Source organism: Lipophrys pholis (assembly GCF_963383615.2).
Source record: "Lipophrys pholis genome assembly, chromosome: 14".
In the NCBI taxonomy this organism is placed as follows: domain Eukaryota; kingdom Metazoa; phylum Chordata; class Actinopteri; order Blenniiformes; family Blenniidae; genus Lipophrys; species Lipophrys pholis.
Genome location: NC_137633.1, coordinates 12,879,849 through 12,903,981, shown reverse-complemented (window position 1 = coordinate 12,903,981; position 24,133 = coordinate 12,879,849). Strand labels below are relative to the sequence as shown.

The 24,133-nt window shown below is 38.1% G+C and overlaps 1 protein-coding gene across 19 annotated transcripts in view; it reads left to right on the top strand.

The window, feature by feature from the left end:
• Positions 1–22,274, top strand: part of LOC308119938 (uncharacterized protein) — a 29,633-nt gene extending 7,359 nt beyond the window's left edge. Inside the window, exons 14-53 of one of the 19 annotated variants that reach the window (XM_080480238.1) lie at positions 2,991–3,107; positions 3,271–6,066; positions 6,118–7,875; positions 8,044–8,139; positions 8,237–8,308; positions 8,688–8,729; positions 9,052–9,105; positions 9,380–9,424; positions 9,528–9,575; positions 10,000–10,041; positions 10,168–10,209; positions 10,300–10,368; positions 10,453–10,500; positions 10,590–10,637; positions 10,722–10,760; positions 10,835–10,903; positions 11,027–11,074; positions 11,448–11,495; positions 11,810–11,854; positions 12,621–12,662; positions 12,747–12,815; positions 12,912–12,959; positions 13,637–13,687; positions 13,778–13,825; positions 13,909–13,956; positions 14,052–14,117; positions 14,218–14,265; positions 14,411–14,452; positions 14,546–14,590; positions 15,118–15,153; positions 15,600–15,647; positions 15,815–15,877; positions 15,990–16,034; positions 17,668–17,709; positions 18,395–18,442; positions 19,455–19,490; positions 19,788–19,832; positions 19,922–19,966; positions 20,057–20,092; positions 20,174–22,274. In XM_080480238.1, coding sequence (XP_080336364.1) covers positions 2,991–3,107; positions 3,271–6,066; positions 6,118–7,875; positions 8,044–8,139; positions 8,237–8,308; positions 8,688–8,729; positions 9,052–9,105; positions 9,380–9,424; positions 9,528–9,575; positions 10,000–10,041; positions 10,168–10,209; positions 10,300–10,368; positions 10,453–10,500; positions 10,590–10,637; positions 10,722–10,760; positions 10,835–10,903; positions 11,027–11,074; positions 11,448–11,495; positions 11,810–11,854; positions 12,621–12,662; positions 12,747–12,815; positions 12,912–12,959; positions 13,637–13,687; positions 13,778–13,825; positions 13,909–13,956; positions 14,052–14,117; positions 14,218–14,265; positions 14,411–14,452; positions 14,546–14,590; positions 15,118–15,153; positions 15,600–15,647; positions 15,815–15,877; positions 15,990–16,034; positions 17,668–17,709; positions 18,395–18,442; positions 19,455–19,490; positions 19,788–19,832; positions 19,922–19,966; positions 20,057–20,092; positions 20,174–20,259 — 6,563 coding nt within the window. In that variant the 3' untranslated portion in view covers positions 20,260–22,274. Of the gene's footprint in view, positions 1–1,113; positions 1,667–2,990; positions 3,108–3,270; positions 7,876–8,043; positions 8,140–8,236; positions 8,309–8,687; positions 8,730–9,051; positions 9,106–9,379; positions 9,425–9,527; positions 9,576–9,999; positions 10,042–10,167; positions 10,210–10,299; positions 10,369–10,452; positions 10,501–10,589; positions 10,638–10,721; positions 10,761–10,834; positions 10,904–11,026; positions 11,075–11,447; positions 11,496–11,809; positions 11,855–12,620; positions 12,663–12,746; positions 12,816–12,911; positions 12,960–13,636; positions 13,688–13,777; positions 13,826–13,908; positions 13,957–14,051; positions 14,118–14,217; positions 14,266–14,410; positions 14,453–14,545; positions 14,591–15,117; positions 15,154–15,599; positions 15,648–15,814; positions 15,878–15,989; positions 16,035–17,667; positions 17,710–18,394; positions 18,443–19,454; positions 19,491–19,787; positions 19,833–19,921; positions 19,967–20,056; positions 20,093–20,173 lie in introns of those variants that run through there. The other 18 variants (XM_080480241.1, XM_080480247.1, XM_080480244.1 and 15 more) reach the window with 18 other exon arrangements.
• Positions 22,275–24,133: the final 1,859 nt, after the last annotated feature.

The following is a 24,133-nucleotide window of genomic DNA, read 5'->3' as shown; positions in this document are numbered from 1 at the left end:
AGCTGCTCCTGCTGCAGAGATAAGTGAAGACTCAAAGGAGGAGCAGGTGGAGGCTGAAATACCCACCGAAGCTGCCAGTGAAGCCGATGTCAAAGAGGCAGAGGAAGACCATGGTATTCATGTTTTCTTCTTTAACAGTCACATTCTTTAGGTTGAAGATCAATAACAGGCACTAAATCTATTGCTGTCACATCACTAGTGAAACATGTCGACCTTGAAGAACCACCAGCGGTAGAAGGGGACGTCTTCCCCAAAGAAGAGGCACAAGACACTGAGGAAGATGAAGAGGAAGATATTGAAACAAAAGAACGGCAGAAAGAGGACGAAGGTGAAGAGAAGGTCACTGAGACTGAAGTCTCGGTAGATGAAGAAGAGGAGGACGAGATACTTTCAGTAGAAGATGGAGAGGAAGAGCGTACTGAAACATTAGATGCTTTGGCAGAAACGGAGGAGGAGACCAAAATGGAAGAAGTTTTTGAAGAAGAGAAGGAGGAGGACGAGGAGGAGGAGGATGAGGAGGAGGAGGAGGAGGAGGAGGGCGAGACCAAAACTGAAGGTGTTTTGGCAGAAAAAGAGGAAGAAGAGATTGAAGAAGAGACAAACAAAACTGAAGACATTTTGGAAGAAGGGGAGGAGGAGGAGGAGGAGGAGGAGAAGGAGACCAAAACTGAAGACATTTTGGAAGAAGAGGAGGAGGAGGAGGAGACCAAAACTGATGACATTTTGGAAGAACAGGAGGAGGAGGAGGAGGAGGAGGAGGAGGAGGAGGATGGAGAGGAGGAGAAGAAGACTGAAGCTGAAGATGTTTTGGGAGAAAAAGAGGAGGAGGAAACCAAAAGTGAAGATGTTTTGGTGGAGGAAGACGAGGAAAAGCAGGACGAAACTAAAGATGTTTTAGAAGAAGAGCAACAGGATGACAAGACCACAACTGTTGACGTTTTTATAGAGGAAGAAAAGAAGGAGATCAAAACTGATGACCATTTGGTAGATGATGATGAGACGGAGGAGGAGGAGGAGGCGGAGGAGGAGGAGGAGGAGGAGGAGATAGATACTAAAATTGAATACAAATTATTGGACGACACTACAATGAGAGAAGATGTGGTAGAAGATGAAGAAGAGGAGATGACCAAAATAGGAGAAGATCTAGTTGAAGATCTGGACGAGGAGGAGGAGGAGGAGGAGGAGGAGGAGGAGGAGGAACCAATAGCCAAAGATTTGGCAGAAGAAGACGAGGTGAAAGCAGAAAAAGACGTTCATGTTGAAGAAACACTTCAACTAATTGACAGTGAGGATGTTCCAGATCTTATTGTAGAAGTTCACGAAGACGTGGACGAAGAAGAGGAGAGTATTCTCACTGTGATCAAAGAGGACGATGAAGGCCAAGAGCCGTCGCTTCCAAGACTTCACATTGACATTCTCTCTTCTGAAAAGCTTGATAACTACACTGCTGCACTTGATTCTGACGACGAGGACGATAAAACACTCCTGCCACTTGTTTACGATGACGATGAGTTTTCTGACGTCGTTGACGATCAGGATGAAAATAACAACAACAGTGAGAGTAGAAAGACTGAGACTAAGCGAAGGAGGAAGCCTCACGTGTCGCTAAAGAGGCTCAGATCCGGAGCTCCTCTCGCAGAAGATCAACTCCACGGATATGAGAAAGGTACCAAACACTCCCTGTCTTCCTCACATATTCTTCACGGTGTTTTTCATCAGTACTTACGTTGATAAACGGTAAACGTCGTGTGGCTTCGTGGCGTGACTTCATACACTTTGACCATATTTCATGTTTTCATTGTTTCATGTTCAAAGCCTCATCTCATTTTACTCCCATTTTGTGTTAATCTCTTTTGGGTTACCAACATGTTGGAGGATTTATCTCACAGAGCATCACAGTCTAAAGCCGAATGACTTGTATTCATGATAAAAACAGGTCAACATTTTATTTGCGGCTCCACCTAAATTACAAAAAGTTCAACACCACTCCAGTAGCTTAAGATTTCCCTTTAGATTATCTCTGCAAAAACTGGAAAATAAGAGCCATCGTTACAGATTTCTAACAACCCTGTAGTTCAAATTAATAAATATATTTAATTAAGTGTATAATCACAGGTTTTGCTTTTGATGGACTGGGACTATTTGTCCTTCCTGTTTGCAGCTTTAGGATGAACTAAATGAAGTATGTAAGTCACTCTGTGGAAAAAGACTATGTGACATTGAATAGTTGATTTGTTCTTTGATAAGGCAACTTTAAGAAATTGATATTATTGACAATGAAAGATTATATGAATACAATATTGGTGCTGAGTTTATGAATTGCCTGAGGCATGAACAGCTGCGCTGGATTATCTCCATTCTAATAGAGTACAGCAGCTATTAAAAGTCACCTTCTTCCATAGAGTTTCTTTCCCCCTGATGATTCAGCAAAGCCTATTTCCCAAGGTGCCAATTGTGTGCTAAAGTGAGCCTCCTTCAAAATGCCCTTGAGTTACAGGCATTAATAAAGGCAGCAGCTAGGTGGAGCTAACGGGCTGAATAAAAACCCAGAAGCAAATTCCTGAGTAAGGTCATGAATACTGTTTGTTCTGATGATATAACAATATTATGTGTGGTGTGTTTTTAACCGTAGTGTTTTGTAGTAATGCTTTTAGTGCTTTAGCAAGCATGATTGTTCATTTTAAGGCCTATTTCTCAGTTTGTCAGTACTGTCAATTTATATTCTAATACTGGCTTGCATATTTCCATATGATGTACTTTAGTCTTGAGAGAGGGAAAGAACGATATGTAATAATGGAAGTTAAAGATTACTGCACTAAAGGTAATGTTTTTACTAACTTGAAATCCTTTGCTTCTTTTACTCATGTTATAGTCACATATATCATAATTGTTTTATGTTTTTATTATAATTCAATAAACACAAGAGTTTGATTTATACCCTGTATGGTGCTGCTTATAAATATGTGTTAATGCTCATGTCAACGCTACAGGAGAGGAGAAAAAGGAGGATAAACCTAAACTTCAGGAAACTGTAGTTATCAAACCAAAAGAAATAAAGGAGAAGAAAGAAGCAAAGTCCCTGGAAAAGAAAGAAAAACAACTCAAAGGTACAATATATGTCATCATTTGTTGCATATACTCTTCGTGTTTGGCTAAACTAATGAAAATGATCAACTTTATCAAAAAATTATATATTTTCTGTCTAAAGAAAAAAATGCTTCAATATATAAGATGTTCTGTTAAATTATAAACTTTCATAACTGCTCCTAGAAGAAAAGCCTGTGATGAAGATTCTCAAGGAGAAGGAAGACTTGCTGGAGCTCCTCAAACAAAAGAAACAGGTGAAAAAGCCTCTCAAAAAAGAGGAAGGTGTGACGAAACACCTGAAAGACAAGAAAGAGGTGGAAAAACTACTCAGAGAAGAGACAGAAAGGGAACCACCAAAGAAAGAGACGAAATTCCAAAAATCACTTAAAGAAAAAGACGTCAAGAAACCAACCAAGGAGGAGAAAGAAGGCAAGAAACCACCAAAAGAAAAGACAAAAGACAAAGAACCCACCAAAGAGGAGAGAGAAGTTAAGAAACTTAAAGCAAGGATAGAAGTCAAGAAACTTCTCAAAGATGAGCAAGAAATCAAGAAACCAACCAAAGAGGGGAGAGAACTCAAGAAACACCCCAAAGAAAAGGCAGAAGAAAGGAAACCAGCCAAAGAAAAGGAAGTAGTCGCAAAACCACCCATAGAAAAGGCAAAGGCCAAAGAACCAGCCAAGAAGGAACCAGAAGTCAAGAAAACTCCAAAAGAAAAAGTAGAGATCAAGAAACCAACCAAAGAGGGAAAAGAAGTTAAGAAACCTAAAGAAAGGATAGATGTCAAGACACTTCTCAAAGATGAGCAAGAAATCAAGAAACCAACCAAGGAGAAGGCCGACGAAAGGAAACCAGCCAAAGAGGAAAAAGAAGTCAAGAAAGCTCCTAAAGAAAAAGTAGAGGTCAAGAAACTTCTCAAAGAAGAGCAGGAAACAAAGAAGCCCCCTAAAGAAGAGAAAGAAGCCAAGGAACCAGTCAAAGAGGAGAAAGAAGTCAAACAGCCTCTTAAAGAAAAGGTAGAGGTCAAGAAACTTCTCAAAGATGTGCATGAAGTAGATAAGCCTGCTAAAGAAGCGAGAGAAATCAAGAAACCTAAAGAGGAGAAAGACGTCAAGAAACTCCCCAAGGAAATGACCGGAGAGAAGAAGCCCGCCAAAGATGAGGCAGATGCCAAGAAATTAGTCAAAGAGAAGAAAAAATTCGAGAAAACTCCTCAAGAAAAGCTAGAGTTCAGGAAACTTCTCAAAGATGAAGCACAGAAACAGCCTAAAGAAGTGAAAGACATCAAGAAACCAGCCAAAGAGGAGAAAGACGTCAAGAAGCCACTGACAGAAAAAGCAGAAGTGAAGGAACCAATCAAAGAAAAGAAAGAGGCCAAACAGCCACTTAAAGAAAAGGTAGATGTCAAGAAACTTCTCAAAGATAAAGCAGAAGTAGATCAACCACCTAAGGAGGAAAAAGAAATCAAACAACCTGCGACAGAAGTGAAAGACATCAAGAAACCCCTCAAAGAAGAGGAAAAGGTCAAGAAGCCATCCAAAGAGGCTGAAGTCAAGAAACCAGCCAAGGAGGAAAAAGAAGTCAAGAAACCTCTTAAAGAGAAAGTAGAATTCAAGAAACTTCTCAAAGATCAGCAGGAAGTAAAGGAATCAGTTAAAGAAGTGAAAGGAGTCCCGAAACCAGCCAAAGAAGGGAAAGAAGAGACAAAACCACCCAAAGAAAAGGCTGAAATCAAAAAACCAGCTAAACTAGAGAAAGAAGTCAAGAAGCATCCTAAAGAAAAAGTACATGCCCATAAACCTCTTAAAGATGAGCAAAGACTGGAGAAACCAACCAAGGGAGAGAAAGAAAGCAAGACACCTCAGAAAGAAGTGAAAGAAGTGAAGAAACCTGCCAAAGAAGGGAAAGAGACCACCAAGCCACCCAGAGAAAAGGCAGGAGATGAGAAACCAGCCAAATTAGAGAGAGAAGTTAAGACATCACCTAAAGAAGAAAAAGAAGTCAAAACACAAACCAAAGAAGTGAAAGAAGTCAAGAAACCTACCAAAGAAGAGAAAGAAGACACAAAGTCCCCTGAAGTGAAGACAGAAGTCATGAAACCCTCTAAAGAAAAGGTAGATGTCCAGAAACCTCTTAAAGAAGAAGAAGTGAAGAAACCAGCTAAAGAAAAGAGAGATGTCAAAACACCAGACAAACAAAAAGCAACAGGCAAGAAACCCAAAGTGAAGAAATCTCCCAAAGCTGAGGAAGGAATTAAGAAACCACCTAAAGAAGAAAAAGAGGTGAAGACACCATCTAAAGAAAAGTTACTTACTGAAAAACATGTCAAGGATGAAGAGAAGGTAAGAAAACCATCTAAAGAGGAGAGAGAACTGGAGAAACCTCAGAAGGAACATAAATACATCATAACTCCACCTAAAGAAAAGGCAGAGTTCCACAAAAATCTTACAGAAACAATCAATACACCTCCGAAACTAAGACTACTTGTCAAAAAACTTCTCAAAGATAAGAAGGACCTAAAGAAACCTCTCAGAGAAGATAAACAGGTTAAAGCTCCTCTTAAAGAGAAAGCAGGAGTCAAACCAACTGAAGACGAAAAAGTGTTCAAGGATCCAACAAACGAAAAGAAAGAAATCAAAACACCTGGCATAAAGGAGCAAATATTAAACAAAACACTTAAAGGCGAGGTTAAAGCAGTTAAAAAGCCTGTCAAAGAAGAGAAAGAAGTCAAGAAACTTCCCAAAGAAGACAAAGAAGTCAAGAAACTTCCTAAAGAAGAGAAAGAAGTCAAGAAACTTTCCAAAGAAGACAAAGAAGTCAAGAAACTTCCCAAAAAAGAAAAAGTAATCAAGAAACTTCCCAAAGAAGGTAAAGATGTCAAGAAACTTCCTAAAGAAGAGAAGAAACTTCCCAAAGAAGACAAAGAAGTCAAGAAACTTCCCAAAGAAGACAAAGATGTCAAGAAACTTCCCAAAGAAGGTAAAGATGTCAAGAAACTTCCTAAAGAAGTCAAGAAACTTCCCAAAGAAGAGAAAGGAGTAAAGAAACATCCCACAGAAGACAAAGAAGTGAAGAAACTTCCCAAAGAAGGTAAAGATGTCAAGAAACTTCCTAAAGAAGAGAAAGAAGTCAACAAACTTTCCAAAGTAGACAAAGAAGAGAAGAAACTTCCCAAAGAAGACAAAGAAGTAAAGAAACTTCCCACAGAAGACAAAGAAGTGAAGAAACTTCCCAAAGAAGACAAAGATGTCAAGAAACTTCCCAAAGAAGGTAAAGAAGTCAAGAAACTTTCCAAAGTAGACAAAGAAGAGAAGAAACTTCCCAAAGAAGACAAAGAAGTCAAGAAACTTCCCAAAGAAGACAAAGATGTCAAGAAACTTCCCAAAGAAGAGAAGAAACTTCCCAAAGAAGGTAAAGATGTCAAGAAACTTCCTAAAGAAGAGAAAGAAGTCAACAAACTTTTCAAAGTAGACAAAGAAGAGAAGAAACTTCCCAAAGAAGACAAAGAAGTAAAGAAACTTCCCACAGAAGACAAAGAAGTGAAGAAACTTCCCAAAGAAGACAAAGATGTCAAGAAACTTCCCAAAGAAGGTAAAGAAGTCAAGAAACTTTCCAAAGTAGACAAAGAAGAGAAGAAACTTCCCAAAGAAGACAAAGAAGTCAAGAAACTTCCCAAAGAAGACAAAGATGTCAAGAAACTTCCCAAAGAAGAGAAGAAACTTCCCAAAGAAGACAAAGAAGTCAAGAAACTTCCCAAAGAAGGTAAAGAAGTCAAGAAACTTCCCAAAGAAGACAAGGAAGTCAAGAAACATCCCAAAGAAGGTAAAGAAGTCAAGAAACTTCCCAAAGAAGACAAAGAAGTCAAGAAACTTCCCAAAGAAGATAAAGATGTCAAGAAATTTCCCAAAGAAGACAAAGAAGTCAAGAAACATCCCAAAGAAGGTAAAGAAGTCAAGAAACCTCCCACAGAAGACAAAGAAGTCAAGAAACTTCCCAAAGAAGAGAAAGAAGTCAAGAAACTTCCCAAAGAAGTCAAAGATGTCAAGAAACTTCCCAAAGAAGACAAAGATGTCAAGAAATTTCCCAAAGAAGTCAAAGAAGTCAAGAAACTTCCCACAGAAGACAAAGAAGTGAAGAAACTTCCCAAAGAAGATAAAGATGTCAAGAAACTTCCCAAAGAAGACAAAGAAGTCAAGAAACTTCCCAAAGAAGAGAAAGATGTCAAGAAACTTCCCAAAGAAGACAAAGAAGTCAAGAAACTTCCCAAAGAAGTCAAAGAAGTCAAGAAACTTCCCACAGAAGACAAAGAAGTCAAGAAACTTCCCAAAGAAGTCAAAGAAGTCAAGAAACTTCCCACAGAAGACAAAGAAGTGAAGAAACTTCCCAAAGAAGACAAAGATGTCAAGAAACTTCCCACAGAAGACAAAGAAGTGAAGAAACTTCCCAAAGAAGACAAAGATGTCAAGAAACTTCCCACAGAAGACAAAGAAGTGAAGAAACTTCCCAAAGAAGACAAAGAAGTCAAGAAACTTCCCAAAGAAGTCAAAGAAGTCAAGAAACTTCCCACAGAAGACAAAGAAGTGAAGAAACTTCCCAAAGAAGACAAAGATGTCAAGAAACTTCCCACAGAAGACAAAGAAGTGAAGAAACTTCCCAAAGAAGACAAAGATGTCAAGAAACTTCCCAAAGAAGACAAAGAACTGAAGAAACTTCCCAAAGAAGACAAAGAAGTCAAGAAACTTCCCAAAGAAGACAAAGCACCTGTAGTGAAGAAAGTCACTAAGACAGGTATGCTGCAAACCAAGTGAACTACGTTCATCACTGTGAATGAGATCTTAGGAAAGATTAAAAAGTACTTGACTTGATTCACTCTGATAAATATAAACTGCAGTTCCTCTCTCTGTAGTTTACTAAGCTGGTCTGACTGTTTTTATGGGTTCTTGAATTTCTTTCCAGATTCTAAATTCCCAAAGTCTGCCAGAAAGATAAAAGTTGCCAGGAAAGTGATTACGTCTGTGCTCCAAAAGGAACGCCTTAATGTAACAAAGGAAGGTGAGACAGAGTAACTAATGGTGAAAAGCCATGGTGACTAAAGTATAGATTCAAAAACAGCAGGACCTGAAGAACATTTGCTTTTTATCTGTTTCAGCTGATGAACCTACAAGGCCTGTAAAGGTGAACGTTTCTAAAAAGCAGACGGTTCCTGACCAGAAAAAAGCAGGTAGGTAACCTCTTTTATTGTGTAATTAATACAATGTATGAATTTAAAGCTCGTAAGCCTTTTTTGAAAGGTCGAAGGGAAGTTATGAATTGGTCAAAGTCAACTTTGCTTATTTTACCAGATGCACAGAACCCTGGTGGTTCTTATAATCCCTCTTATAGTGTATCTATTAGACATGATGGCAGGTGACCAGGGCAGAGTGATACCTCACACTCGCTTTAAGAATTTAAGGGCACTTAAACAGTGACAGCACCAGGAGTAACGGCATGTCAAACCTACTGAATCTGTCAGTTCATGACCGATCACGTGCCTATATAAAACTCACGTGTATAAATGTGAACACGCTCTGTTGTTTTCATTTTGGTCTGCTGAACCATAGAAGCTCCCAAGATGGCTGCCAAACCGGGGCTGGTAAAGGAAGGTAAAGACAGTATTCTTTTCTGATGAAACTTTTTAAATGCTTTACTAGAAAAAAAACCCTCATCAGTCTGTATAGTCTTTTCAGATTACCATAACTGTATTCAAGGCTTGTGCCGTATATATAACATTTCTTTGCTGACACTGACTTTTTAAAACCCAATGACTGTCACAACGTATAACATCACACTTTACACACCAGACCTAATCGATATAGCTTTTGCCAACTGTACATTCTGAACTACAAGCTGATCAGCGTGATTCTGATGCCATACAAATAGAAGTAAGCGTTACCTTACGAGCTTTTGATTCTCCTGATTTTCCAGCGGTGGCCAAGAAGGAACCAAAGCAAAAGACACAACCTAAACCTGTAAAACCAGGTACGACAAAGCTTTCTGATCCTGATTCTCTCTTAGAACAAACCACGTTGAAAACACTTGAACCAGCAGAATATTGAAATAAATGACTGTGATTTTCAGTCGTGGTTCCAGTAGGTTAAACAGACGTGATATTTGAATGCAGAGAAGGAAAATGGGGGGAAAGAAAAACCTTCCAAAAAGAAAAGTAGACCCGTTTGCAAATAAAATGTTATAAGATTGATGGATGTCACTGATATTATGAATTTATCCCTTTTTGTAATCTTGTTTTTTTTAGCAGAAGTTAAAGTAACTGCACCAAAGCCCAAGCCTGCTCAGAAAGGTAGGAAACTTTCACGGTTATGTGGGGATGATGCTGTTTTCTCGCTCTGTGAACACAAACATGGTCAAACTTCCACAATCATAACAAGAATTGTGATTTTTAGATGCAGCAGTTTCTAAAGAAAAGGCAAAGGAAGGTTCTCCAAAGAAAGGTGAGTTTACTTCATGTCTGTTATGCTCTCACTTTATTGCTTTGCATATTTATTTATTCACTAAACGTCAAAATCTTCATGAGGGAACTAAAGATACTGGAGTCTATTAGATCGGTGCTTTCAACCTCGTTTTAGTTTATTACTATTACTATTAGTGTGACTCAGTGGGATTGGAGCAACATTTTATAATAACTAAGCAGACTATTTACAAAAAATTGGGTTGCAAAAATGTACATGAACATTATAAAAATGTTCACATTTCACTACCTTTTCTGTAGTTTTTTTAACCAAATTTGTTTTTGTTTTGTTTTTTACACAAATAACAATGTTTACTTAAATCCTCAATATAACCACATGCTCAAGTCACACAGAAAATTACATAAATTCCAACTTTGTATTTATTCTCTCCTGTGTCGTGACACAGAACTGAAGAAAGAAAAGGCCAAAGCAGCTCCTCCAGTCAAAGGTAACCTTTGTATTGTTTCCCCTCATAAAATACTATCGCCTGATCATAGTTTTATTAGTGAAACACTAAACGATTACATACAACCATGTGGATGATGCCATTAAATAATACACTTTCAAAACACAGATGCTGCAAAAGAAAAGGCCAAACCAGTCCGTTTGGAGAAAGGTAATCATGTTTAACGTCTCAAGATGAATTGAAATGATGAAGATAAGTGTAAATGCAATTTCATCTCAACACAAAACGTCCCGTTTCTAGAAGAAGAAGGTGCAGCCAAGAATGCCTCTCTGGTGAAAAAGAGGGTTCAAATAATTCTCACCAAGAAAGGTAATTCAGTTCATTCCTCTACATCCCACGTAGAGCTGGAATAAATATGCAAACTGCTTCATGTTATTATGTTTTCTATTGCAGTGGTGAAGTTGCCGAAGGAGAAATCCAAAGCGGCCTCTGTAAAGACAGGTTAACGTCATATTCTGTGTCTGATCTATAGACGACAAAGGATTTTAATGCTCCCAACAAGGCTTTACATCATGTTTTCTTCTGTTCAGCTGCGGAGGTTTCAAAGCAGAAGCTCAAACCAGTCGTGAAAGAGAAAGGTAATGAAGGATGATTGAAACTTGCATCGTTTTAATTTCTCTTGTTTGCTGTGATGCTGACCATAAAATGCTCTTGTGTCGAAGCTCCTGCACTAAAGGCGAAACCGGCACCGGTAGTAAAAGGTGAGAGGACACCAGACCCTCATGATTAAATTCACACAAAGTATTAACTTTTATACTCAATTACTTTGTTCCAGACTCAGACGCACCACACAAAAACATTTCCCTCTCCAAGGAGAAGGTGAAAGTGGTCCCTCTGAAAAAAGGTAAATTCATCTTGTTTTGGCGTTTTCAAGACAACCATACACCTTCGTCACTGCAAAGTACAAACTGTTTGTGTGTTTTTAAAGCTGAAACAGTAGGTGTGTTTTTCACTTGTTCATTATTAGTGCCTGTCGCTGCAAGAGAAAAGGTCAAACCAGCACCAACAAAAAAAGGTAGTGGCAGAAACTACTAGTGTTGTTAAAAAGTTAAACGCGGAGAGAGACAAACACCAGTAACTTTTCGTTTCTAGTTGATCATTTTCATCAGTTACAGTCGCATGTTTACTTTAAGACATGTTGTTAACAACAGTGATGTTCATAGATCACACGTGAAACAAACATGTATCTGCATTTTAAACGGAACATTTCAGTTAACGTAAAAATATAACCTTTAATTTTTTTTTTTTACAATTTGCAATTAAATTCATTCTAAAGAAAACATTTAGTCAGGCAGCTATTTCAGTTTACAGTGAACAGTGACCTTGTCCCCTGACTCAACACTTCATTTGACTTTTTTTTGTGTGTGTTTGTGTTTCTACTTTCCTAGCTGAAGCTGTCAAGGAGAAAAAGGTTGAGTCAACGACTCCCAAAAAAGGTTTGCGTCATTTGGGCATCACAAAAACAACCTCAAATGTGGCCCCAGAATAAAGAAATTGGATATTTTTTTAGGCATTGCGTTTTTGATTTAAATGAATTATGATCTGAAATTATTAGGAATAAAGTGAAAATGCTTATGATATTTTAGTTTTCTGTGCAATAGATAGAAGCTTAAATGTATGGAATCACATTATGAGGAGATGGGCCTGTACTGTACATATATTGTATCTGGTGTAAATAGTAAATGATTTATTCTTCATGACATTTTTGGGGGTTTGTGTAATGTGTATATCATGTTTCTGATTTATACAGCAGCAGTTTCAAAGCAGAAGCTGAAACCAGCCAAGACAAAGAAAGGTAGGACTTATTATTTTCCACTTCTCTCTCTCAGTTGAAATTTGGTGTCCGTGCATCTATTTGGGTTTTCATTTAACTTGTTATGAGCAGTGTTCTTTTGTACATATTTGGATATATGTCTGTGGGGGGGTTTGTTTTCTTTCATGAGATTTCTATTTTGAACATAAAACAAACTCAGCAGTAAGGACACATAAAATTAGAAATAAAAAGTTGGACTGAGATGGACAAAAAGGGACAGAAGACGGAATAATAAACAGCATGGCATTCATCATCAAAATAAATAGGACAAGCTTATTTAATCCAATAATTATTTTGTATGCAGTATTTATATATATATATATATATATATATGGGTACCTTCCTAAACTCATGGTCTATTTCACCATTTACATTTATAATATAACAGGTTGTGTCAAGAGTGTGTCTGGGATCGTTTCATTATTTATGTATATAAATAAATACAAATATAGAAAATGTAGGTCAAAGTGGTTCACAATTTTAAAAAATTGTTAAATTTAAAAAAGATAAATTGAAGTTGAATAATGTCAATATTGATAATATATCAATAATATTTAACCTGCATCCCATTTTTTACACTACTTAAACAGTCCAATGTTTGCTTCAAGTTGAAAAACCTAAAAAAAATGACTTTCAATCATTGGAATTAATGGGTATTTAATGCTTAGTTATGTCTATGAATATGCTTTTTTTCATTTTTACTTTATAAATGGTATAAGAGGGGTTTGAATCCATCTCTTTTGTGTAGAAGCTGCTCCAGTAAAAGAGAAACCAGCACCAGCATTCAAAGGTGAGAATACATAAAACATCTTTACATGCTGAAGTGTGTACATGAACGCGCCATTAATTGTTAAACCTGTTAAATTGATTCCAGTGTCAGAAGCACCGCATCAAAATGTCTCCCTAACCAAGGAGAAGGCAAAGGTGGTGCCATTGAAGAAAGGTACGTATATGATTTTAATATGTTTCTATCTTCCTCCGAAGCAGACTTTTATAATCTCTAAGTGCTTTCTCAGTGTTTTGTATTTTCTTTTCTTAGTGCCGGTCACTTCAAGAGAAAAAGTCAAACCAAAACCGACAAAAAAAGGTATTTAACAGCAATTTAACAGTGTACCACGAACCTAAAATGGTCCCGCTCATGTCAAAGTGTTTGGCAGGGGACCAGCCAGGGTCGCAGGTTCAAGCCCCTCATTGGTCACGAGACTGCACAGCCCCGTCACATCCTGACCCCCCACCACCACCCCCAACCCCCACCCATTGTACAGCCATACCCATCACAACAATGCACCACTGTGTGACAGGAGCGAATGCAATCAAAAATATGCAGTAATGGATGAAGTCCAAGTTCCCACACATATTTCAAACCAGCACAAGCAACAATCGCTGAACCTCTTTATTCACTAAAAGTGACAGTTATGATAACGGTCAACCCAAACTTTTACCTCGATCCTTTTCAGAGCACTCATGAGAATATCCATAAATGGAACATTTTAATCCTAAGGTGTTGTAAAATATCTCTATATTCAAATTATTTAAGGTTAGAATAAAAAAACACACCACTGAATCCGATTATACAAGCAAATCTCTTAAAAAGTTGTCAAAAATTACAAAATTTCATCATTTGTGCTCAGAAAATTCTCTCAATGTGTACTTATGTACAGCGTGATCACTATTGATTCACAATCAGTGAAAGTTACCGAAAAATAGTCTTTGGCTCCATCAAAGCATCAGTTCAGCCACTTTTGTCGGCCTTGTTTGTTTTAGAAGCTGAAGCTGTCAAGGAGAAGAAAGTCGAACCAGTGACTCCCAAAAAAGGTTTGTTTCTCTTCCATTTGTACAGTGATGAATAGTTTGTTTGAAGGGTTTTGGTTTGCTCACTGATTGTGACGTTTATAACTTGTGCAGCAGCTGAAGTTTCAAAGAAGAAGCAAAAACCAGCTCCAGTGAAGAAAAGTAAACCTGCGCTTAACATTTAGTTTCATATTTCTAATTTGTCTCATTTTCTTTGAGGCTGAACGTCACATTTCTTTTCACAGTTGCTGTTCCGGTGAAGGCGAAAGCGAAAGCAGCACCGACACTCAAAGGTAAGAAGCTTATATAGTCGCATTTCAGTCGCCTTATCTCACTTTACACCTTCAAAGGTGTATTAAAATGTGTGATTTATTTTCACATCGTCCAGAATCAGGAGTACCGCACAAAAATGTCTCCTTAGCAAAGGAGGTGAAGGTGGTGCCATTAAAGAAAGGTACTGAATATGTTTTGATATATCAAATGGAACCTGCACAGCAATCTTTTATTACTTGATATTTCCTCAAACTGTGGCTGTTTTACGTTTCCTGTCTTAGTGAGTGTGACTCCAAAAGAAAAAGCCAAACCGGTACCAACAAAAAAAGGTAAATAGGTACAGAGATGAATAGACACAACGAGATGCAAGCACCAGCAATTAACTTTCAACTTTACCTTTTAATTAAAACCGAAGCTATTTAGATTATAATTGAGGAATGATGGACTTTTGTTGCATTTTGTTTTTTCCTTCAGAAGCTGTGAAGGAGCGGGTTGAGCCGGTGACTCCCAAACAAGGTTCGTTCCCTTTCGTTCTCAATGATTTGTTGTTTCGGGTGTGCAAAAAGTTTATTTGAGGATTCCAGTCAATGTCACCATCTATTATTCTAGCGGCTGTTACCAAAGCAAAAGCCTCTCCAGCTCAAAAGAAGAAAGGTATACAGCAATGTTGTGTTTGTCGTGGCTTTTATCTGTGATATCCGACAAACTTCACTTGTTGGGATATTAATCCTGCCATGATCACGTCATGACAGATTGCAGACCATAATGCTTCACTGCAGCATGAGGACTCAGCATTAACATTAGTCACTTCCTCCCTTCTTCATAATCTTCGGTGGTTTCATCAGCTGATCAATCACATCAATCATGACTGATCAGCTGATTTTAGAAGCTGATCTCATTTTGAAGGTTTTCTGAGCTGACAGTGTTTCAAAGAGAGCAGCTTTATATTTGTTGTGTTTTTTTTGTTGTTGACAAGAAAGAAAAGACAAAATCAGAAACCTCACAAAATAAACTTTGCTTTTATGTTACATTGAATATACTGTAGCTGCAATTTTCAATTAGAAGTTTATTTGCAACTATAACGCCCCAAAACATAAATGTCTTATATCTTAATGGCCTTCGCATCTCAATCAAACATTTAAAAACTATCAATCACATAATTTTTTTATCTTTTTCTTTAGATTCTGAAGACAAACCATCAAATCTCCTCAAAAAAGGTAAAACACGTGGAAACATTATTTACTCTCGGATCCCAGCAAACCAACACCTGGAATAAATGGGTTTTCTTTTATTCACAGAGCCTGTTGTTAAAAACGAGAAACCAAAATTAACTCATGAAAAGAAAGGTAGATATTTTAAATAATGCCTGAAACATTTTTTTTTAAATCTTTAAAAAAGTACATTTATTACACTATACACTGACCGTGCAGGAAACACAATGACATGACTTTTGCAAGGATTTCTTCAGTGGAAGCTTTTGTTGGATGGACCCCTCCTTTAAGTTATACATCCTAAAGTAGACATACAGACGAGGCAATCTGGATTAAATCTGCCAAAACTAAACGTTTTGTGTGCTTCTACTAAGGCCTTTACTCACGAATCATCATAATAATCCTGGTAAAAGCTCCATCCTGATGTCACTTTATTTTGTTTTTATTCACAGATTTAGATGTAAAGAAGGAGAAACTCAAAACAGCTCATGAAAAGAAGGGTAGGTATTAATTTAGACTTACATTTACCGTGGTTCCATAGCTAATGAAGACTTATGTTTGTATTTCAGTTAATTAAATCACATGTGCACAATGTTTAGAGGATACTGTAAACACACTCACACAGACACGTTAAACTTTGGAAAACTTCATTTCTTATTCAATTTAGCTCCGTCTAAGATGGAGGCTGAAACAAAGAAGGAAAAAGCCAAACCTCTCACAAAGAAGAAAGGTAGTTTGATCCTGCTGGTGGTTTGTGTTGATACCAACAGAAAATACCTCTAGATCTACTGTAGATGGGTTATTTGATGTTGTCTGACGAGGCTGCGCTTCTGTTCACTCAGAGCTCAGAGCAACAGAGGAGAAAGTTAAACCAGCTGCTAAGAAAGGTACAACAACGACTTTGATTTCTCACATTGTCATGATTTGTGACGGATGCTTTAAAATGGTCCTTTCTGATAGATCAGAGGTTTTCAAAGTGTGGCCTGGTGAGCCCGCCTCTCCCTCTGAAAGCTTTAACGGTTGTTTTTTTACATTAATCTTAACCATTATTAGGATTTATAAGCACAGCTGTGTTAGTTTGATACTTTTCAATTTTCATTATCTTGTAAATATTTATTCATTAACGTCAACTGTTGTATTGTCTATAATTCACCATTTAACGGGTCTTTGGTTTAAAAAAAAAATTGAAGATTTGCTAAGACCTAGATTAGTGTGGGTTGTTAGAGAATAACTAGAGAATTACGCAAATACACTACTTTTACGTGTTTGCTGACGAGCTCGGAGGCTATTGCAGTGTATTTCAATTTAATTAGAGATTAAGCTGAAGTAGTTTTATTCCAACTCGTAGCAGGTAATATACCACATTTAATTTAATTTAATTTAATTTAATTTAATTTAATTTAATTTAATATGATTAATAAATCATACATTTTTTATTTGTTCTAATTTAATTTATCTTTTTTTTCTATTAATTTCTGTCTATTTCTTCAGCTGCACCTTTGGTGCCTAATCTCATCTTTTCCATTGGTATTTGTCTACTTGAACCATCACGTGGTTTTGCTGTTGCCTCCCTCTAAAACTAACTTGTGGTCAAAACCACTGTAACAGTCATCAATAATTAATAGTTGTGATTAAAAGACAAACCCCCCCACCCCCCAGGCAGCCTGTCCCACACTTTTTTTTTTTTTTTTTTTTTTTTTCTTTTTTTTTTTTTAGTGCCCTTGTCCTGTTCGGCAGCTTGGGCCAACAATATGATGTGATTGAGAGCCTTCGGAGTCAGAACAGTTTTTGGTCTTGCAACAGGGAGAGACCTGGAGTCTCCACCTGTTGCCTTCTCCGTCAGAAGTTGGCATGGCTGCCGTACACGACCGGGGGGGAACGCACAAAGAGAGAGAGAAGAGAAGAGAGAGAAGAAAGTCGAGGGGGGAGGGGTGAGGGGGGAAGGGGATAACATACAATGTCCTTGTTGTGCTACATATATTATTTGCAATAATCACACTCATCCAAATACTTTCCAACTGTTATTAGATTAAACCAGCCTGAGCAGCTCTATCTAGACAGTAAGATGATTTCCTAGATTTAACCAGCCTGAGCAGCTCTATCTAGACAGTAACGTGAAGCAGGAACATGAAATAACAAAGAGGCAACAACAAAAGAGGAACATGATTTTTAAAGTTTGAGCAAATGATGACAGACAACAAGCAACTTCAGAAGCACCTTTCGTGAGGAGTGAAAGTGTGTGTGTGTGTGTGTGCGTGTATGTGTGTGTAAGTGTGTGTGGCTTTTTTTATTTTTATTTGTCTACTTGAACCATCACGTGGTTTTGCTGTTGCCTCCCTCTAAAACTAACTTGTGGTCAAAACCACTGTAACAGTCATCAATAATTAATAGTTGTGATTAAAAGACAAACCCCCCCACCCCCCAGGCAGCCTGTCCCACACTTTGAAAATGACTGTGTTAGATCAATAATTACATGTAAGATGGTCACAGATTATTTGCTTTTTCTCTCTGACGCTCCAGCCGGGCTGAGAAAAAAGGCCAAATCGATCCGCATGAAGAAAGGTACATCGGTGGCGTTTCTGTAAAAGCAGAAATTCAGTGTGGAGCTGTGACTGGTTGCAAAATGCAGGTTGCTGTAGTTTTTGTAGGAGCTCAATCTGAATCACTTGGAGGGAGACAAAGCCTGAGAGCTGCTGAAACAAATCAACAATGAATTGTTGAAAAAAACAGTCATGCGGAAAACAGCTGTTTTCCCACAGTGAGCCTTAGAAATAACTTTAGGTATGCACATTGTGACTGGTGTTTGAAATACAGCATGCACTGATCGCCTTCTATATGATAGATTCACCTTTAACCCTGAAATCCTGCTTAAGTTGCTGTAGTGTGACAAACTCTACAGAACAGCAAGAAAACAATAAGGAGAGAAGGTTTTGCTCTCAGCCAGAAACACGTGAGTTCAAAGTGACAAGAGCGAAGCCGTTTCCACGGAAGACTTTAAACGTGCATATATTCTTTTTAAATCTGGAGGACGAACACTTCGTGTCTTCTGGCTCTTTGCAAAACAACGCAAATCTTTTCAAAATGTGATTTGAGCTTCATAGTCGCCTCGCGCTCCGCTTCGAGCTGGGAGACTTTTTCTCATGTGGCTGAAACAATGCTGAGTCCGCATTGTTGGACAGCGCGCGTTATCTACATTAAAGCTCTTTCATGCAAAATTCTCACAGTTCACCCTTCGCTTCTTTTGCAGACCTGGAGACCCCGAAAGAGAAGGACAAAGCAGCTGCAGTAAAGAAAGGTGTGATATTCTCGATATAACTACTAATCATTCAAATCACCATTGATCAAACCAGCTTTCACTGCAGAAATATGCTGCAATTTGTCCCATTATCATGTAACTTGAGCATTTTATGACTATTTATTTACCTTTTGAAATTTGATGCTGTGGTATTATCAAAAATACTTTCAAAAATGTAAGATATTTTATGTTAAATAAGTCATGTTGTTCCATTTGAATCACGGCACGTTACTTGTGCTTTGGTACAAACTGCAATTCATGTAAGCCATCTGGTAATCTGATTACAACATGAGGTGATTTTAACATGTAATCTGGGTACAACATGAAGGCAACTTGGTCACCTGTAGTTAAAATAGCCATTTAACTTTTCACAATAAAAGTTTAACTTTTGCTGCGCGATGTTGAAAACTTTTTTCCTGCTGATTGTGAAAATCAGTTTGAAAATCAAATGATGCATATTAATATTAGTTTAAGGATATTTCACAGAGTTTTACATCATTTAAAAGTTAATTAAATAATTTACCCCAACTTGCTTTACCTTCTACTGGAGGTCTTCTAAATTGCATCGTTGTTTACTAAATTAAATATCTATAGATAACTACAGTTATTACTTTATTCAGGACAACATGCACTTGGTTCTTTTTATACTTATGATGTTATCAAAGTAACATTATTAAAGGTTTTAGCGATTTGTCCCTGTTGGTTCATTTCCGTTTTGTTGTTGGTATTACCACTCAATCAACAAACAAAATAAAATCTACGTTTTCTCATTTTGATGATCTATTTGGTCATTTCAACTTAAAGATACTAACATATAAAAACATGTTAATCCTGTTAACCTTGGCGATACCCCATTAGTGCTTTTGTACGTTACACTGAGGAAAAGGATTGCTTGTTAGAATAATTCTCCCAAAATAAGAGTTTATTATACTTTGTTTCCATTCGAATTGAATAAAACACACACATAACATGTCTAATATTCTTATTATTTGTTTTCTCTGTGAAACACCAGCTGAGAAGAAGGTTGTCAAACAAGAGGACGCTAACGGTAAATCTGTCATCACCTGCAAAACTTGTTTTCTTGGTGGCTGAGCTACGATTCTGTATAGATTGTTTTTTAATTTTTTTGTTTGTTTTTATCTGTATTTTTATTCACATGTGTGGTTTTATTTTTGATTGTAGGTTTCCCTTTTAAGATCTGAGCAGGGACCACATATGAATTCTAGCAGTTTGGAATAACCTATTTACAGTTATTATATGAGCGCTATTGTTTGAAACGTAAAAAAAAAAAGAAAAAAAATACTAAAATAGTTTTGCTTTGATCTTTTCTTGTGTTTTTTTTTAGAAGAAAGGAGAGTTCTCAGAGAGATACAGGAGCCCGCAAAGAAAGGTGCTCTGTTCACTCTGTTCATTTCATTTCAGCGTTTTTTCCGATATGTCAGCGCTTTTTCAATCATTTAAACACAAATTGTTTTGCAGAAAAACTTGTTGAGAAGAAAGTTGCCAAAGAGGAGAAAGTCAAAGGTACCGTGCGTTGCTGCTCTAATCTGAGATTTTTTTTTAAAAAAGTATCTTTTATCGTGTGACGGATAACAGTGTGGCTCTTTTTAACAGCGGAGCCAGCCGTATCAGACAGCTTCGTCATGGAAGGTGATTATTTTACGTCATGACTGAAATCCCGTGGCAGGATGTTTGTCACTGTGTGACCTGTGTTTCCCGCCCGCGCTGCAGACGAGATGCCCTACTTCCAGTGCTTCTTTGTGGACGAGGACGAGGCCCAGTTTCCCTTTTACGCCTTCTCGCCGCTGCAGATTTGAACTCCTCGGGTCTGAATCCAGTCGGATGCGTTAAACTCAGCTACTGATTACCACGCGGTCACGTCGCCACGGAACCCAAACTGCTCGCGTTCGAGCGGGAAACTCTGCACCGCAGAGCATGATGGGTAATTTTACGTGATGGACCCAAGTGTTGTCTTTTTTCTTTAATCCAGTATTGGTTGAGCTCTCATGCCAAATACATGCAACCAGTGTCATTCCTCTATTTTTGTCATTACATTTTTATTTTATTTTATTTTATTATTTTTTTTAGAGAGGTGGAACAATCTCATGTTTTAACATCTGTGGATCATTTTCAACCTTTAATGCCACATTTAAAGAAACTTTGTTTACTGTATTATAAAAAAAAAAAGTCGTGGTACAGTTAAATGGTGCAACTCTTTTTAAAAGACGTAACAAAGTGGAGAAAATGTGCAGCTCTGCTGTAAACCGGGTACAATAATGGCCACATTCATACAAGGGAGATTCGGGAGAATTATGTCACTTGAATCTACATTTACTTGAAAAAGTGTGGACTGCAATCTGTGTCATTATGGCTTTTATTTATTTTTTTGTCATCATGTGATCGATATGGACATTTAGTTTTTTCTTTCCCTGAAACAAAAGGAAATATATTGTTTTGGCATTTTGCAATGTTTTCTTGTTTTTTTTGGGTCAGTATTAGAAGGAATGACCACGCACTGTATGAGAGAGCTCCCACACATACGGATGGAAAACTACCTGAAATGTTGAAAAGTCTTATTAAATCGTACCATCTGCACATCTGCACCAGCTCTTCTTTCTGATACTGGTGCTCTCGCTGTTCTCTCAGGAGTTCGGTTGTTCTGTCTTTACCATTTTTGAAAGTGTCACTTTCTCTCTGTAACTCCTTGATCGACCAAAAACACACTGACGTCAGTCACGGGCTGTTTATCAAGGTGCACAAAGTAGAAACGTGACATGTTTATTGCCATCTGCATATATAATAACATCACTGCATAGCTTGTTATTACATCTCAGTTGAGCTGTGCTAATCCTGATACAAACAGGATTTTATTTTTTTTTAATATGAAAACTTGAGATGCACAATAAGATCTATGGGAGGGATTTTGAATACGCAGCTTGTGTATGTTGGTCATACACTAAAAGCCAAGTCTGTGTATTCGCAGCCTCCGAGGCATGAAAGTACAAAAGTAACATCGGTGTCGTTCAGACTGAGTCTGATGTTTAAACATTTGCATGTTTGCTCGTAATGTGCAGATGTAATTTCTCAGCCAGCCTATGCCAGCTGCGTAGGGCTCGTTACATTTTGCTCCATATGCTGCATAGAAGGCAGTTATTACAGCTAATCCTGAGTCCATTCATAATGCAAATCCAATTATGTTTTTTTTTATGTTGTTTTGTTCTTAAATAACAGGGACACGCTGTTATTTCTAGTGTGGGAAGGATGCTCGTCCTGCGGCTCTCAGGGAGCTCAGCATATGAACAGCTGGAGTTTGATGGTGATGGTCCTGTTTAGGAATATTTATACTTGTTAATATCAGAACAAACAACATTTCTATTCATGATGATACGGGAGAAACAGTCATTTCATTGTGATTTGTATCTAAACATTCACTTTAGTGAGGCAAATATGTGCAATATATATATATTTTTTTGCTATCTCAGTGGTCATAGCACTGTACGATCGACTGATAGTCATTGAATGGCCTGTGCATGGTGTGTGTGAGTATTTAAGGACCTTTTTTGTCCTAGTTGGTGATTTAAGAATGACACACACACTTGAACACACACGTCTGACATGTGTCTCAAAGTGGTGTTTTTACCATCTGTTCCCAAACCCATTTTTATTGAAATAATCTGAATGTAAATATTTAAAGAAACGAGTTGACTCCCTGATGCATTACTACTGAGAACTGCACTTTAATTGCGGTCAAATCACAATATGTAACACTTGTCAGTTACACCCTCAAAATGCTTGTGAATAGTTGCAATTTGGCATTAAATCCTAGAAATGCACGCGTTTGTCTTTTCTTCACATGTGCCTGCCACAACATTTACAACACAAACTGCACTGCAGCGTTTCTTCACAGAGAATTTCATTCAGTGAAACCTTTATTGATATAGCGCCAAATACAACACAGTCACTTATAGCCACTTTATTGAGACAAATCATAACAGACAAGATGCACACACATGAAGAACATAGAAACTCCAGACAGAAAGATCTCCATCTGGACTTGAACCAGGGGAGATTCTTCATCGGGTTTCCAATATGGCTGTGAGGTTGAAAGACTTTTTGAAATCAGGCCTTTAGAAGTCTTTGATTTTCTCTTCACTAGCATATAAACTTTGTACTATATATTATCCCTGAACTGTTTATTTGTATTAAGTATGACAGAAATTCTATCATTATTTGTAGCAGTGTCATATAGTGAAAATCAACCTAAAGATCTGTGTGTGTGTGTGTGTGTGTGTGTGTGTGTGTGTGTGTGTGTGTGTGTGTGTGTGTGTGTGTGTGTGTGTGTGTGTGTGTGTGTGTGTGTGTGTGTGTGTGTGTGTGTGTGTGTAGATGATTAGGTCTTCATACGGTATTTCCCTAATCGGAGCAGAGCGGGGTTACTCCAGGCCAGCTTACACCTCTGACACAGATCCCTCACAAAGAGGAAACTCCTGCTGCTCTCCCGGGAAGATGACCCAGGACAGAAGAAGCTACATAAACTATTATCTCTTATTGTCTGGCCCACGAGAAATGCGATGAGCTCACCTCTTATCTGTCTTTTCAATGCTGCAGTGACCGTGACAGAAACTCCCCACTATTCCTCTTGGTCGGGCACGAGAACGTGTTTGGTTAACACTTGTGCAACTCTTCATGTTTACTTTTAAACAAACCTTTGTAAATAGAATGCAGTTTGTGCATCTGCTCAACTTTACTCATGAAATAAACTGCATGTTACAGGCCTATTTAGTGTCTTATTTTGTAATTAACACATTGTAGTGTGGGACAGTAGCCGTCATTAATGTACAGCCTCATTTATGATTAGTAAATGTGGACGTATTTCAGTGAATGGCCTATTAAGGGTTAAATCTATTTAGCCTAAATACTTATGCAAATGAACGTGTGAGAGAAGGACAACTTTTTAGTGTACTATAACTGGAGCATAAAGACAGATTTTAATTTAAATGAATTCAGCTGGCAACCGCCAAATGAGTTCCACTCCAGTTACCACAGTGTCTTTGTGACGCGAGCTATTCAGAAGTGGCCAGAAACTTGGCAGTGAGTGCATTAGAGATGAGAAGAAAGGCCACTTGTGGCCTCAGCGTTCAGTAAGCTGGACACAGCACGCCGGGCCCATGGGAGGGTTCAGCTCGGCTTCCGAAGACGTGGTGAACATGGAGGATAAATGAGGGAACTCCTACGGCGGTTAGAAAACACTCTTGTTTGCACAAAATAAATAATTGGACTAAGATTTATTTCCACTCTATTTAAAGTCTTTGAACTACTAACTTGGGGTGATATGACCTACCCTCTTATCATTATCCGCCCGTCATGCCAGCAGCAGTGTCCAGTCACAGTTGGTCCTCGCCATCGAATGATGCCTCTACGTAATGACACCACAACCTAAACCGGATTATCCCGAGGCGACTGACTTCACATCCCCCACCCCCTCCACTCCAGCTTCAGACCATCTGGAGGTTACTAGAGGAGATTCACTCCCGCGAGTTCAATGGTCACAGCGGCTGCTGCTGCACGGTCGGCTCTGGCCCGCGCCACCACCCTGCAGCTGTCACCTGGAACTGACCCGTCACAGGGACGGCCCTGTTCCCACGGGTCGGCCCGATACATCTTAAAAAAAAATGCGGGACTGCGAACACA